This window comes from Schistocerca serialis, chromosome 2 (genome assembly GCF_023864345.2).
Source record: "Schistocerca serialis cubense isolate TAMUIC-IGC-003099 chromosome 2, iqSchSeri2.2, whole genome shotgun sequence".
In the NCBI taxonomy this organism is placed as follows: Eukaryota; Metazoa; Arthropoda; class Insecta; order Orthoptera; family Acrididae; genus Schistocerca; species Schistocerca serialis.
In genome coordinates, this window is record NC_064639.1 from 606,045,604 (window position 1) to 606,060,342 (window position 14,739).

Here is a 14,739-nt window from a genome sequence, read left to right on the forward strand (position 1 = left end):
ACATCAACTTCACACATGAGCATTAAACCAGAATAAATAATGTCTAAGCATATTTACAAGGTAAATAACATATTATTAATGCAAATTATATTTGAGGATAACAGTATTCCTCATCATAGTGAATGTAGCTTAATATTAAAAGAAGAAAAAATTCTATGAAACTACACAGAGACAGGAAGAAAACAAATACACAAGGGTACACAAACATATAGTGGGATAACACCAATAGGAAAGGACAGGGTTTGTTTTACTGCAGTATTTTGCAAACAAAACTTTCTTTACTTCTCGGAGATCTCCCTTTGTTCTTCGTTATTTCCAAAAGTCCTATCTATACCTGCTTTCTCAATGCATTTCTTCCAATTCATCGCAACTCATTCTCTTAGAGGCTACCCCCTCTTAAGCTAACTTAAATCTACTGAGCTCAGATGCTAAACTAAGGGACGAGGCAATGCAGCAGCACAAAATAAGTAACACAAACAGCAATGACCAAAAAATTGGAAAATTGCAAAGCAAGCTACAGTAAATCTAAATTACCAAGCAATGCAACATTACAACTAATATGAGCCAATGTGCAGCAACAAAAAAATAAATCTGGCTTAGCAGAGTAACACAAATTAAAGTTCAGTAGCACTATGCCTGGCAAACAGCAGATATCTAAACATGACATAGCTCAAGCAGAAAAAAATATTACACTAAAAATGGCCATGTCTAATACCTATGTCACATCTTAACACTAGAGTGATGCATCACAATTTATTCTACAAAAGAAATTACCAAGTACTTGAAAAGAAAATTATGAATGCAGTTCCTGTGAAGGTAAATGTCGCTTTGTGCTCCCTCATTTTTTTGAAAAAAATTATTATATACTCGATCTGTAGACAGAAAATATTTATATTAGTACATCTATAAAATTTTATTTTAACCAATGCTGCAGTGCAGCTAGAAACTAGATATCAAATGAAATAAGCAACTATGTACAAAGCAAAGCATAAGAACATCGTTCAATAGTCATGTGGCATTTCATAAGTAGTAAAAAAATCTCTCATCTAGAAAGACAGTAGTCATAGTCAGGGGTGTAGACAAACTATTTCTTGTCATTTCATTAGGCATTTCAGTAAACATCAGAAAGTACGATATGTTTCCAAGTAATTAACGTGTCGGATTTGCGATGCTTTCTCTAAAGGAATGACAATGGCCAGGATAATGGCCTCCCTTTTTTTTTTTTTTTTTCCTGTGCTCTGAAAGGCACGCGCCAATGGCCCTCTCTCCAGGCGTCCGACACAGCTGGGTGCCCACGACGCATTACGTGCAGGTGGTCACTTAACTTTCTTACGGAAATATTTACGACAGCAGTTTCCGCTACAGTGACAGTCTCACATAAAAATATTTCACAGGTCAAGAATTAGCGTTGCAAATCTGTAGAAAGAAAATCCTATAAATATAAGTGTCCAAATAAAATATTCGTCAGCATTGTGATACAGTCACGAATTTACGCACATTTCATAACTCTTAAAGTACGATTCTTGGTTTCCAACATACTTCTTATTCCTCATATACGGTAGCATCATCTTATTGATCATAAACATATCTCAACAGCATAGTACACATCGTCGTCATAATAATAACATCATAACACTTCAGTCAAATCTCAAAATCGTCGTAGCTTCCTCCAATAATTTCAAAACCTAAAAAAAATTCTCTGCTCATTTCAATAGTGTCATCTACCTCAAACGTACTTTAAAATCATGCTCCCTTACCAAATACATCATTCAAAGCTCTCATAGTATCACAATGATTCCGAAAAAATATGAACAGTTTACAAAGTACAGACAAAATACAGTTTCATAAGTGTGAAGTTACCCAACTTTGGATTGCGTAAACATGTGTCACTGATGTAGAAAAAAAAGTTTATCTCTCAGTTAAATGATCAGATAGCTGTGTAATTTGTGTGTTAGAGAAATATGGTACTAATGCGTAAAGTTGTATAAGCAAATACCATATTAGCTAGGGTTCCTTGTGGTTGCCACACACATGGTACACAAAGTAAGCGTGTACCCCCCTGAGGATTAATGTAATTATACCCTCAGGTGTTACAGATTACAGCAATGGAATGAAATGTATCACGGAAAACTTTCTTTGTAATTCAAAAATGTTGAAAAATAAATGGTTTAAGTACAAAATTAATCACTCAAATACGTGTACTGTAGCGCTAAATGTGCGTCTTGTTGCAACATAATCTGTGTGGAAGTGTCGTAGTTATCGTCCTCCGAAAGCTAAGTTCTGCAGAAGCCAATGTACTTACCTCATGATAAACAAAAGTGAAATGCTTTGCGTAGAGATATCTTAGTTATTACGCTTATTGTTGTGATGATGAAAGTACTGTGCTGTAACGTATTGTTGTGCTATGGAAAAGGCAGTCTCATTGTAGCTATACCACAAAAGTTACTACTAAAACCTGTTTTACTTTCCAGAATAAAACAGAAAACTGTGCAGATATAAAACAGAAACACTGCAAAAGCAACATTGTAAATTTTCACTCATTAGTAGCGTCGTGATAAAACCGTGTAGTTGTCACTTAAACTAACCACTGTGTCGTCTGGTATCTCACAGAAAGTACATTAAACCCAGAATGTATTTTCAAGTAAACCAAAATGTTGCATTAAAATCTCATTAGCAGTACTGGTAAATGTTCTAAGTATGTGAGCCTTATAGTCGTTACGTAATCGTGCAACTAACAAGCAAGAATGTACAAATACAACACTGTGTCGTCTGTTCACTATAACAATGCATTTGTAATTTCTGTTTAAAAATGTTCCCTAGGTTCTAGACTGGATATTTAACTTCAAACATAGTTGTATGTTAACAGTTTCTTAAGTCTGACAAAGCATACTAGAAATGTGAAGTGAAAAGTTTTATGGCAAAGACAAAGTTAAAAAGCAGATTATCTCTCAATAAACGGTTTTACATGTGAGATGTGGTGTAAACCTTTACTCTTCCTAGTACGCAGAGTTTCAACTTCAACGCAATTATCATGTGGTATACGTCGGTAAAGAATACTGGAATTTTTCTCAAGGTTAGCGTCTATGTTATTTTTCTCTGAGCCAGCCGGCGCACGCGGATGCCTGCGGTGCGAGTCATTGTCTGTTCCTTTGTTGGCGCGCGTCGTTATTGGGATTAGGAGACCTAACTTCTACAAATTCACCTTGCCGAGAGGGCCCAGCTCTGTTAGAATCCCGCCAGTTCTGATGAAATTCACGTCTGTCGTTTTGTCGGTACTTTACATAGTTTCTTGTTTGTCGGTCATGTGGTGGAGAATTTCTCCCTGAATCGTAGCTCTGCGCTGAACTGTTGCGTCTGAAGTTATTCTGCCTCCCTTGATAGTATTTATTTTGGTTCCCATATTGTCTGTTTCTCTTATTGTCTCTGTGATAGTCATTACCACGGAGAGGTGATCTTTCCCTGTAGTTATTACTACTCTGCCAACGGTTGTCATATGGGTGGTGTCTGTTTTGGTCACGATTTGCGTTGTAAGAATAGCCTTTTCGTGTCCAGTTATTGTTTCTGTCATCACGGAATTGTGACGTATGTGACCTGCAGTGATTGTTTTTCTGTTTTCGCATCCGGCGACAGTCTGTGTCAATTTCTAATTCTTGTAGGAGTCCCTGAAATGCTTCAATGTCGTCTTTGCAACGTCCTGCCAAAATAATATGTCGTAAATGTTCAGGCAATTTGAGTAAGCAAATGCGGATGAGTTCTGAGGGGCTGTATGGGTTTGAAAGATACTGATTCTTATGCAACATGTCTTCAAAATATTTCACAAGACTGGAAAATTCAGATTGTTCGAAATGTTTCATCATTATGATGCCATGTTATACTCGGTCTTGTGTGGCTTGAGACCAATATGCTGAGAGGAAGGCATGGTAAAACTCTCCTTCACTGTGGCAATCGTGAATTACCGATCGCATTCTTACAGCTGGTTCATTCTCCAAGTAGCCACACATAAATTCTAATCTGTGTTCTAACGACCAGTTGGGAGGAAAACAATGAGAGAATTGATGGAGCCATGCTTGTGGATGAATGTCGTTGCCAGAATTCTTAAATGTTTTGAATTTACGTGTAGTAATGAACAGCTTATAGTCAAAATCATCATGTCGGCGAGTCGCATATCGGTCATTGTTAGGTCGTGTCGGCCGTTCCATCTCAAAATTCGGTGCACATTGCCAATGTCTTTCATAACTTCCGAAATGCCCTGTGTTATTATTTTGCGGCTTTTCCGTGTTTCTAAGTCCCTCTTCCCATGTTGGAGCGCCAGTGTCCTCTGAAATACGTAATTCTTGTATTACCTGTGTCAGCTGATCTTGTACTTCCCGGATTTCTCTTTGGTGTTGTGTATTAATTTGATTCTGATTTTGTTTGAATTTTCTTATTTGTTCATACTCTTCTCTGTCAGTGAAGGCTACGGGTCTTGTGTCATTCAGATCATCATCTACCTCTGTAGATAAGTTAGTGACCTGATCCGAAAGTTCGGCTACTTTCTCCGATAGTGTACTTATTTCTTCAGTGTGTTTTTCTGAACCAAGTTTCAGAGTATCTACTGTGTCCTTAAAGTTTTCCTGAGTTTTTGCAAGTTGCGTAACCGAATCGGTAGATGCAAGTGAGTCAAATTTAGCTTGCAAGGTCTCATGATTTTCATGAACAATAGTTTGCAGTTCTTTTATGGCTGCTTCGTGATTCTGTAATACATTTTCATGACGCGAAAAAATAGGTTGGAAATGCTCACAAATTTGTGTTTTTACCTCATTACAGACGTTTTGACATTTCGATTCGATGTTATGTAACTCAGTGGTTAAATCTTCACGTGTTTGTTCAAGTGTAGTGTCTAACTTTTGAAGATTTTGTTCCATTATGTCTAACTTTTTGAGATTTTGTTCCACTGTGTCTAACTTTTTGAGATTTTGTTCCACTGTGTCTAACTTTTTAAGATTTTGTCCCATTTGTCTCTGATTTTGTTCCATTTGTTGCATTAATTGCAATAATAATGTATTAGTGTCTGGAATCTGTTTCTCTACGCTTTTCGGCAGTGCATTTGCACTGGCAACATTCACATTTTGACAAGCAGAAAATGCGTCTTGACTTATTTGAGAAAACGGTGATAACCCAAAACCTGAATCTACAGTATTTGCGAAATTGTGTCCTGTCATTTCGGATTCCTGAGGCGAGCTGTTGCCGACCGATCGATCGATAATGCTTCCCTGTTCACTACCTGTTTCACTGTCTACACCATTGTTTGCAGCCCACTCCATTTCCTTATGCACAATTACCAAATTACTACTTTGAACATCAGTTAATTCATTACTCGGTGGCGCTAACACACTGCTTTCATTTTCACTGTCATTTCTCAGTTTACTTTGGAGCCTAGTATTACGTTTTTCACACGCCATTATTGTCACAATATTTCACACAACAACACAGAAAAGCACAATTTGAAGAGCAAAAATAAGAGAACACATTAACATAACACTGAAAATAATACCTAGTTAATTGCAGCTGCGAAATACTTGGTGCAAATCTACATGCATGCCACAACTGTTTTACTGTACAACAATGAAAGACTGCAACTACAAAGGAGATTTTCTCTACAATTACGAGCTAGCAATAAACAAAATCTACACTAATTACACAAACTACAACAAAAAATCAGAAGATTCCAGTGAGGTATCCTGGCAGGGTCGCCATATGAAACGTCCCCTTTTTGAACAATTTTACACGACTGTCCTTAAACTGACACACAATATTTTGTTAGCGCAACGCAATCTGACTTTCAAAATTCCCTACAAAAGAATGGCCCTGACTAACATTAAACTATACCTTTCACAAATCACTTACCTCACAAAAATCTTCGCTGCTCAAGCTACTGCAATACAGCGAGCGCCACTACTGCCAGCTAAATAAAAGATTCAAACTATGGAAGGCACTAACTACTGATAGGGATAGTTAGCAAATGAAAGATATTAATAGAGAACAAACAATGTATTTACCTTGATATCATCATATATAAATATAGCAGTTCCTGACAAATTACAAATCTCCGCCATCTCTCTCCCCACATCCACCACTGCTGGCGGCTCACCTCCAACTGCGCAACGCTACGCGCTGTTCACATCCAGCTGCCGCTGCCCAACACTACAATGGCAGACAACAATGCAAACTAGCCACAGACTGCACACAGCACAGCTAGTGATTTTCATATTGAGCGCTACGTAATGTTGCCAATAAGAAAACATAAACAGCCTACTTACATAGAGAAAACATAAACAGCCGACTTACAACTGACGTCTAACATACGCCGGTGGTTAGATTAATGTGACTGGACCGTGTAGAAAGACGGGGTATTTTTCCTCGTGTATAAATTTCGTTGTTGAACTGTGTAATCTACCACAACATTCTTATGACATTTTAATAAGAAGGTAATGAAGCTTTGAACTAATCATACTTTCATTGGTTACACAACATTTTTTTTTCTCCACCTATGTTCAAAGGTTCCTCAAAAACAATAAGGTAACGAGTCCTCTGAGAGGAAACGTTTACTCAGGACGTCAAAGATAAATAAGATACACAAAATTATTAAGGTTCAGCTGCTTTCGGAAACCATCTCTTTTATTTGATATGAAAGTTTTCTGCAGCCGTTCCAGCATCCACGGTCTTTGCATGAGTGAGTAAATCAACCAGCAGTACGCCCGGATTGTCCCAAAAGACTGTGGTCAGGTCTTCGCGAAAGTAATTGTTTTCATGTTGTTAAGGGGGATACGAGGAGGTCTCGATGAGAATGATACTTTCTTCGTCTTTCGTCCGATGGGGGATGTGAGGAGTGCTCGATGGCAGTGATGATTGCTCATGCTTTCGTGTCGTGAGATCCACACACGGTTCGTCCCTTGCGACGGTAAGGTGCAGGAATGAATCATGCTCCGCATTAAATGCAGCAGTGACAACCCTATTCACGTGGCTTTATTCTCGTCTGAGAGTTGTCGTGGTTGCCACAAGAGAACGCTTTCCGAAAGGCCACTGTGTTGTGTGCGATGTCACTAGGCAACGGAAGTGATGAATTCATACGCGATCTGCCTCACACGAATGCGACTCATGTCCAAGTTACAAAATTCTGTGTTCGCGTCCTATTCAGTTTTGTTGTATTATAATCAGCTCTCTTATGCGAACATGGATACCAGTGGAAACTGTTAAATCCCTTTCTGTGCTTCATACAGCACGCCACTAAGCTATTGTCACTATTTATTAAACCCCTCTGTATAGCAAAGTAGAGGTATTCGTAGCAGTTGGAGTGCCAGGCTACCTGTGGCTCTAGTGTGGCTGACGTGTGTGTGATTGGATCGACAGTGGGCCGCGGGCGGGAATGCGGCCGCGACGAGTTCCGCTGCCTGAGCGGCCAGTGCGTGCCTCGCACCGACGTCTGCTTCAAGTCCGGCCACGAGCGCAGCGGCTGTGCCGACGGCTCCCACCTGCTGCACTGCGGTAAGCTGCCTGCCTGTCTCTCTGTCTGCCCAGCTCCTCTACCGAGCCACTCTGCTGTGCTCTCCACCTGCGTCCCAGCACAAATGCTCTGACACAAGTTCTGCACTAAGCTGCGGGCTGCTAACTCGTTATCTGTCATTTATATCGGTTCCATATTATTGGACAATTTTATACGGTTTCATATCAACCATTGGTAAAGGGTCGACTTTTGCCCCCTTTCCGTGAGACATGCCCTACAATTTTTGTGCTGGTTTCTCTTTCTCTGTTATAAATATTTAATTATTTGTAATATATTGAAATATATAATTTATATTAAATGAACTTTAAAACAGAATACGCCATAAGAATAAATAAAATAAATCAAGATCAAAGAAAATTTTATATGTATAATTTTCTTTGATTTTGATTTATACTCGATCAGTGTAGCACTACGTGACCATCTTTAGCGGTCCTCCAGGATCCTCCAGGAGATACACATTAATACAGTACATAATGCTACACAGTAGGCCAAAACAGTATGACCACCTGCTTCATCGCTTGTTTGTCTTTGGAACGCAGTACATCACTGATTCCGCGTATCAGGGAACTGACAGTTTGCTGAGTTGCGTACTTGGTGACGGCGACCGACAGCGATCCATATGGGTTCCATAGGATTTACGTTAGGTGAATCTGGTCACCTGGACATCAACGTGAATTCACTATAACGCTCCTCAAATAACTGGAATACGCTCCGAGACGCGGACAATTATACCGCTGAAAGACGACATCGCCGTCGGGAAAGACATAAAGCACAGAGAGAGGAGGAGGAGGAGAAGAAGATTAGCGTTTAACGTCCTATCGACAACGAGACCATTAGAGACGAAGCGCAAGATCGGATTAGGGGAGGAAGGGGAAGGAAATCGTCGGTGCCCTTTCAAAGGAACCATTCCGGCAGTTGCCTGGAGCGTTTTAGGGAAATCATGAAAAAACTAAATCAGGATGGCCGAACGCGGTTGTGAATCGTCGCCCTTCCGAATGCGAGTCTAGAGAGCTAATCTCTCCGTCGCCTCGCTCGGTAAGCATGAAGGGATGCAGGTGGTTCGCAGTTGTCAGCGGGTCTTCGATTACTACAACGGGCCCGATGCAAGCGCAGAAGAATGTCTCCCGCGGCATGCTACTGCTCCCAACAGTCTGTGTCCGTGGCGCGCTGCCCGTTTCGAGCTACCGTTCACCTCGATGTCGGCGTTTTTGGAGATGACCATCGAGCTATTGTAGCAAAAATGTGATTCGCCCGAGGAGCCGACACGTTTCCATTTATCGAAGCTCGAATTCCGATGGTCCTGCGCCCACTGCAACCGTGAACACGTAGGGGTATTCTGCTGTGGAGCTCCGTGTTCGACAATGTACGATGAACGGCGTGCTCCGAAACACTTGTACGTGCACCAGCATTGTGCTCTTTCGGTACAGATACCACAGTCACTATCTGTCCTACTTTATAGAGCAGACAATCTTCTGCACCCCACATTTTGTGAAGAATCGTGGAAGTCCAACCATTTAGTGCCTAGTAGTAGCTTCACTCTTTCCGTTGACGCTCACGATAGTAATACGTGAACATTCTATCCGATTCGGTGCTATCGAGGTGTTTACAGGCTCTGCGTAATAATAATCTGTCCTTTGTCAAAGTCCCTTACCTCAGAGGATCTACCCATTTGCAGTCCATATCTTCGCTAGGGTGATCCCCCGTCTGCCTCTGCTCTGCTTACATACGCGTCACGTTCCCTCAATGCTACCAAGCGGAATCCAACGTCGCGGTGGGCGGTGAGCATAATGTTTCGGCTTACCATTGTATATGCTATGGGATGTTACTTTAAATGTTACTTTACCTTTTAGCTGGTTTCTAGCATGTCCTCGTAGGGTAGTGGATGAGACAGCGTACTATACAATACTAGCTTTGTATTTTATCGTCAAAGATATGTGTTCATCCGTATTGTTTTCTGTCATTTAGGCAATGTGTGTAACTGTTTTATTCAGTCTGTTTCGTTTATTGATAATATAACGCCCTAGATAAAACAGAAATCTTTATACACGTAAGAAAGTGCGAGTAGTATTCTTAAGAGAGAATAGTTTTATCAAGATCTTCATAATTTTCTTGTCCAGATGTGAAATAACCTCCTAAACAGAATTTATGCTAATTACAATTTAAAAACTTTACTTTTATATTAATTAAATTTTATATTTATTATCGATAAACGAGACAAGAGTATTTCAATCAAACGACTGAAGTGGGAAAATTAAAGTAACATCTCCAAAACCATCTACAAGAAACCCCATATGAAATTACAAAAATATATTGCAGGTAAGTACTGATCACTACAACTCGTACAATAAAACTTTAATTTGTGACGGTATTCGAACTAATGATGATATTCACAACATGTTTAGGTTTTGTGACACACTGTCTCACAAAGTTTTTAAGCCATTCAATCAATTTCATTACGTGAGGCTTTGGTGGCAAGCATAGCATCCAGTCTGTATTCAACCTGTGTCCAGTCTCGACGCACCATATGCGCAACTGTGGCGATGGAAGCTGCGATTTGGTACTTTAAATCACTGATGTGGCTGACAGGCGTTTGACAGACTCTTTCCTTGACGTATCTCCATTAGAAAGAAAAATTTCAGGTGACCTATGTCAGCGAATTAGACCACATCTGCCATCCCAGTGATATGGAAGCACCTGGTCGAGAGCTTTTCGCTCAGTCTGAACCCAGTGTGAAAGTGCACCATCATTTTTGAAAACCACTCTGTATTGGTGGTCAGCCAATTGCGATAACGCAGACGGATATAAGATATCAAGGTAACTGTTAGACTTAAATGATTCTTCTGAGAAAAGGAATAGTCCAACAAATCGATCAGCCATCAAAGAACACCACACCACAGTATTCGGATTACATGCCCCATACACATGCTATGTGGCTTCGTTAGACACTGCTAGATTGTTTATAAAATTACTGTCCTCTTCTAAACGGTGGAGAAAGTCCACGGTGAATTGCGTACGTTGTGGCCTGTCGTTTGGTTTCAGTGTGTGCAACTGGTATGGATACATCTGTACACGTTCCCAATGGACACTGTGTATGGCCGCCCTACTGATTTGCAGCTCCTGGTGAACGATGTAAAGCCAACCGTATCTGTTCTGTATTGGCTACACTTGTTCCAATATGTTGCTTCACTTCCACGCTCCTGTCTGCAGAATATTCCTGTACCACAGGCGTATCGAAGCCCGAGAGGGTAGTTTGGGTGTTCCTTTGAACCTAGGTATCCGACATGGTGTCAATAAATCATTCTACACGTGAGACTTTTCTTGAACGGTTCCCATTATGCTACACTCACGAAACCTGGAACAGATACGTATAAAACTTTGTGCGTTCGCCTGTCACATAAGCCAAATAATGTGTGAGTATGTTGTTATAAGACTTTCTAGTTGTACCGTTACTTTTGAGACGCCCTGTGTTACGCCTTCATCTTATGTAAGTGCTCTGTAAGATACTAATGCGATTTTCAGGACACTGTCAATTATTCAGTTACAATGTTTTATGGTCAGTAAGATTCTGTATACGTTAAAATTACTTACTTTAAAACTACTTTAAAACTGTAGACAGTGAACCCACACATCGTCAGTCGTGCAGCATGTTGTACCCTGAAGTAGAATACTTAATATTTGCAAATTAACCGAGTTTCGTTAATGTCTCGCCATTTTCCCTGTTTCTAAAATGATAATTTGTGTTAGCTGCTAATAGGTACTGTTTCAAAATGTTTTTAACGTGTAACCGGATTTTGATCATACTTATTCATTATTTGTTTCCACCTGCTGGCTATCGGTGTGCAGTAGAGTAATACTGTAGCATGTAGAATATTAAAGACGTAATTGGCAAGATTTTTCTCGACTGCAACGCATTTAAAATAGAATACAATATTTTTTCCTAGGTACTGGATCCTGTCGTACTTTAAATAGTTATTCACATTTGAGAAAACCTTAATTTTCAAGAATGGTCTTTGTACATCAGAAAAAATGTAACATACTTAAAGTGAATGCTACACTAAAAAAGTTTATTACATTTTTATTACAAGGAGAGATGAAAGTACGATAAATGCACACGGGTACAACACTCAACCTCACTGAAAAATACAGTGCTATTTTAGGAATTTTCTCTGTGCTTCCAAAAACTTTGTGGGCGCTGAAATCCACTGACAGAAAGAAATCGCATCACCTAGATCGAGTTGCGTAACATAAACGAATGTTGGTAGGCGTGTTCTAAACTGAAAGATGATGTCTACACGGATTCGCATAATAGTGGCGTTAGTAGCACCATTATGAGGATGCAAATCAAATTTGCTTTAAATATACGCCATAACGGTGGTGCACGTTAGTGAAATTTGTGATTGGACGTGGTGAGGTGATGTTAGTAAAGAATGGCTTTCAGACGACAAAGACGCCTTTATCAAAACTTCACTGAGTTTGAACGAGGTCGTATAATACGGTTACGAGGAGCTGGATGTTCCTTCTGCGATGCTACAGAGAGACATTGCAGGAATGTAGCTACACTACTGGCCATTACAATTGCTACACCATGAAGATGACGTGCTGCAAACGCGAAATTTAACCGACAGGAAAAAGATGCTATGATGTGCAAATGATTAGCTTTTCAGAACATTTACACAAGTTTGGTGCCGGTGGCGACACCTACAACGTGCTGACATGAGGAAAGATTGCAACCGATTTCTCATACACAAACAGCAGTTGACCGGCGTTGCTTGGTGAATCGCTGTTGTGATGCCTAGTGTAAGGAGGAGAAGTGCGTACCATCACGTTTCCGACTTTGATAAAGGTCGGATTGTAGCCTATCGCGATTGCGGTTTATCGTATCGCGACCTTGCTGATCGCGTTAGTCGAGATCCAATGACTGTTAGCAGAATATAGAATCGATGGGTGCAGGAGGGTAATACGGAACGCCGTGCTGGATCCCAACGGCCTCGTATCACTAGCAGTCTAGATGACAGCCATCTTATCCGCATGGCTGTAACGGATCGTGCAGCCACGTCTCGATCCCTGAGTCAACAGATGGGGACGTTTGCAAGGCAACAACCATCTGCTCGAACAGTTCGACGACGTTTGCAGCAGCATTAACTATCAGCTCGGAGACCATGCCTGCGGTTACCCTTGACGCTGCATCAGAGACAGGAGCGCCTGCGATGGTGTACTGAACGACGAATCTGGGTGCACGAATGGCAAAACGTCACTTTTTCGGATGAATTCAGGTTCTGTGTACAGCATCATGTTGGTCGCATCCGCGTTTGGCTACATCGCGATGAACGCACATTGGAAGCGTGTATTCGTCATCGCCATACTGGCGTATCTGCCGGCGTAATGGTATGGTGTGCCATTGGTTCCACGTCTGTGTCACCTCTTGTTCGCATTGACGGCACTTTGAACAGTGGACGTTACATTTCAGATGTGTTACGACCCGTGGCTCTACCGTTCATTCGATCCCTGCGAAACCCTACATTTCAGCAGTGTAGTGCACGACCGCATGTTGCAGGTCCTGTACGGGTGTTTCTGTATACAGAAAATGTTCGACTGCTGCCCTGGCCAGCACATCCTCCAGATCTCTCACCAACTGAAAACGTCTGGTTAATGTTGGCCGAGCAACTGGCACGTCACAGTACGCAAGACACTACACTTGATGAATCGTGGTATCGTGATGAAGCTGCACGGGCAACTGTACCTGTGCACGCCATCCAAGCTCTGTTTGACTCAATGCCGAAGCGTATCAAGGCCGTTATTACGGCCAGAGGTGGTTGTTCTGGGTACTGATTTCTCAGGATCTATGCACCCAAATTGCGTTAGAATGTAATCACATGTCAGTTCTAGTATACCATATTTGTCCAATGAACGCCCGTTTATCATCTGCATTTCTTCTTGGTGTAGCAATTTCAATGGTCAGTAGTGTACTTCACATGATTTGCGGCAGCGGTGGTCACGAGAATGTTCGATCGCAAGAAGATCGGGCTCCAGACGGCCACGTGGCACCACCAAGAGAGAAGACCATCGTGTTGGGCGTGTGGTTAGGTCGTATAGTGGTGGACTTGCTGCAGGAATTTGAGCAACATTTGGCACCACAGTGACACTCGAACTCTTAAAAATCGGTCACTTCATGAACAGATGTGAGCCAGACGCCCTTCGTGTGCATTCCACTGGCCACAAACCACCGCCACTTGCAACTTTATAGGTGTCAAACGAGAGCTCATTAGAGCGCTGGGTGAAGGTTTGCTGCGTTTTTTGATGAAAGTTGGACCTGCCTCGGAGCCATTGGCTACAAGGAAGCCAGTTGAGGGCGTGCAGCCAATCTGTCTGGGTGCTAAACATAGTGGGCCTACGTGTGGAGTGCGTTTCCGTATGACAGCAGGAGCGTCCTCGTGGTTATCCCACGCACGCACCCGGACTGGAGATTTGTACGTAACTCTGCTGTGCTGCCTTTCATGAACAGCGTCAGGGTGTGTTTCCCAACAGGATAATGTTCGCTGACACACAGCTGTTGCAACCCAACATACTCTCCAGTATGTCGACATGTTGCCTTGGCCTGCTCGATAACCAAATCTGTAGCCAATCGAGCACAAATGGGATATCATCGGACAACAATTCAAGCGTTATCCATAAACAGCATTAACCGTCCCTGTACTGACCGACTAAGTGCCACTGCCATGGAACTCCGCCCCACAAACTGACATCCGGCAGCTGGACCACACAACTCATGTATGTTTGCATCCATGCATTTAAAATTCTGCAAGCTACGCTGGTTATTAATGTAGCAGCATATCACATTTGCAGTGGCTGATCTCGCGCGTTTTACAACCTGTGGTCTTGCGATATTAAACACTTAAATATGTTACCTAGACAAATGCATTCCCTAAATGTCATTTCTCTACATTAATTACTTTTTGCTGTTGTAATTTATTCCGTCAGTGTATGAAAAGCTTACACTTTATCATCATCATCAACATCGTTGAAGTTTTACCTTAACAGCTTGTCTGGGTACCTCCCGTACTCGCAGGTCTATAACCCCATACTTTCAGACGAACCTACCTCGCTGATGCACTGCAGAGATGATCACTTCGACTTCTTTTGTACTCACTTACTTCATCATAACATTTACGTACGTTTACAAATTTATTCGGACATCT

The 14,739-nt window shown here is 41.4% G+C and overlaps 1 protein-coding gene across 1 annotated transcript in view; it reads left to right on the forward strand.

Annotated features, from left to right (window-relative positions):
• LOC126456273 (G-protein coupled receptor GRL101-like) overlaps positions 1-14,739 on the forward strand; it is a 568,827-nt gene that overhangs the window by 407,434 nt on the left and 146,654 nt on the right. Inside the window, exon 13 of the mRNA XM_050092025.1 lies at positions 7,390-7,524. Coding sequence (XP_049947982.1) covers positions 7,390-7,524 — 135 coding nt within the window. The remainder of the gene's footprint in view (positions 1-7,389; positions 7,525-14,739) is intronic.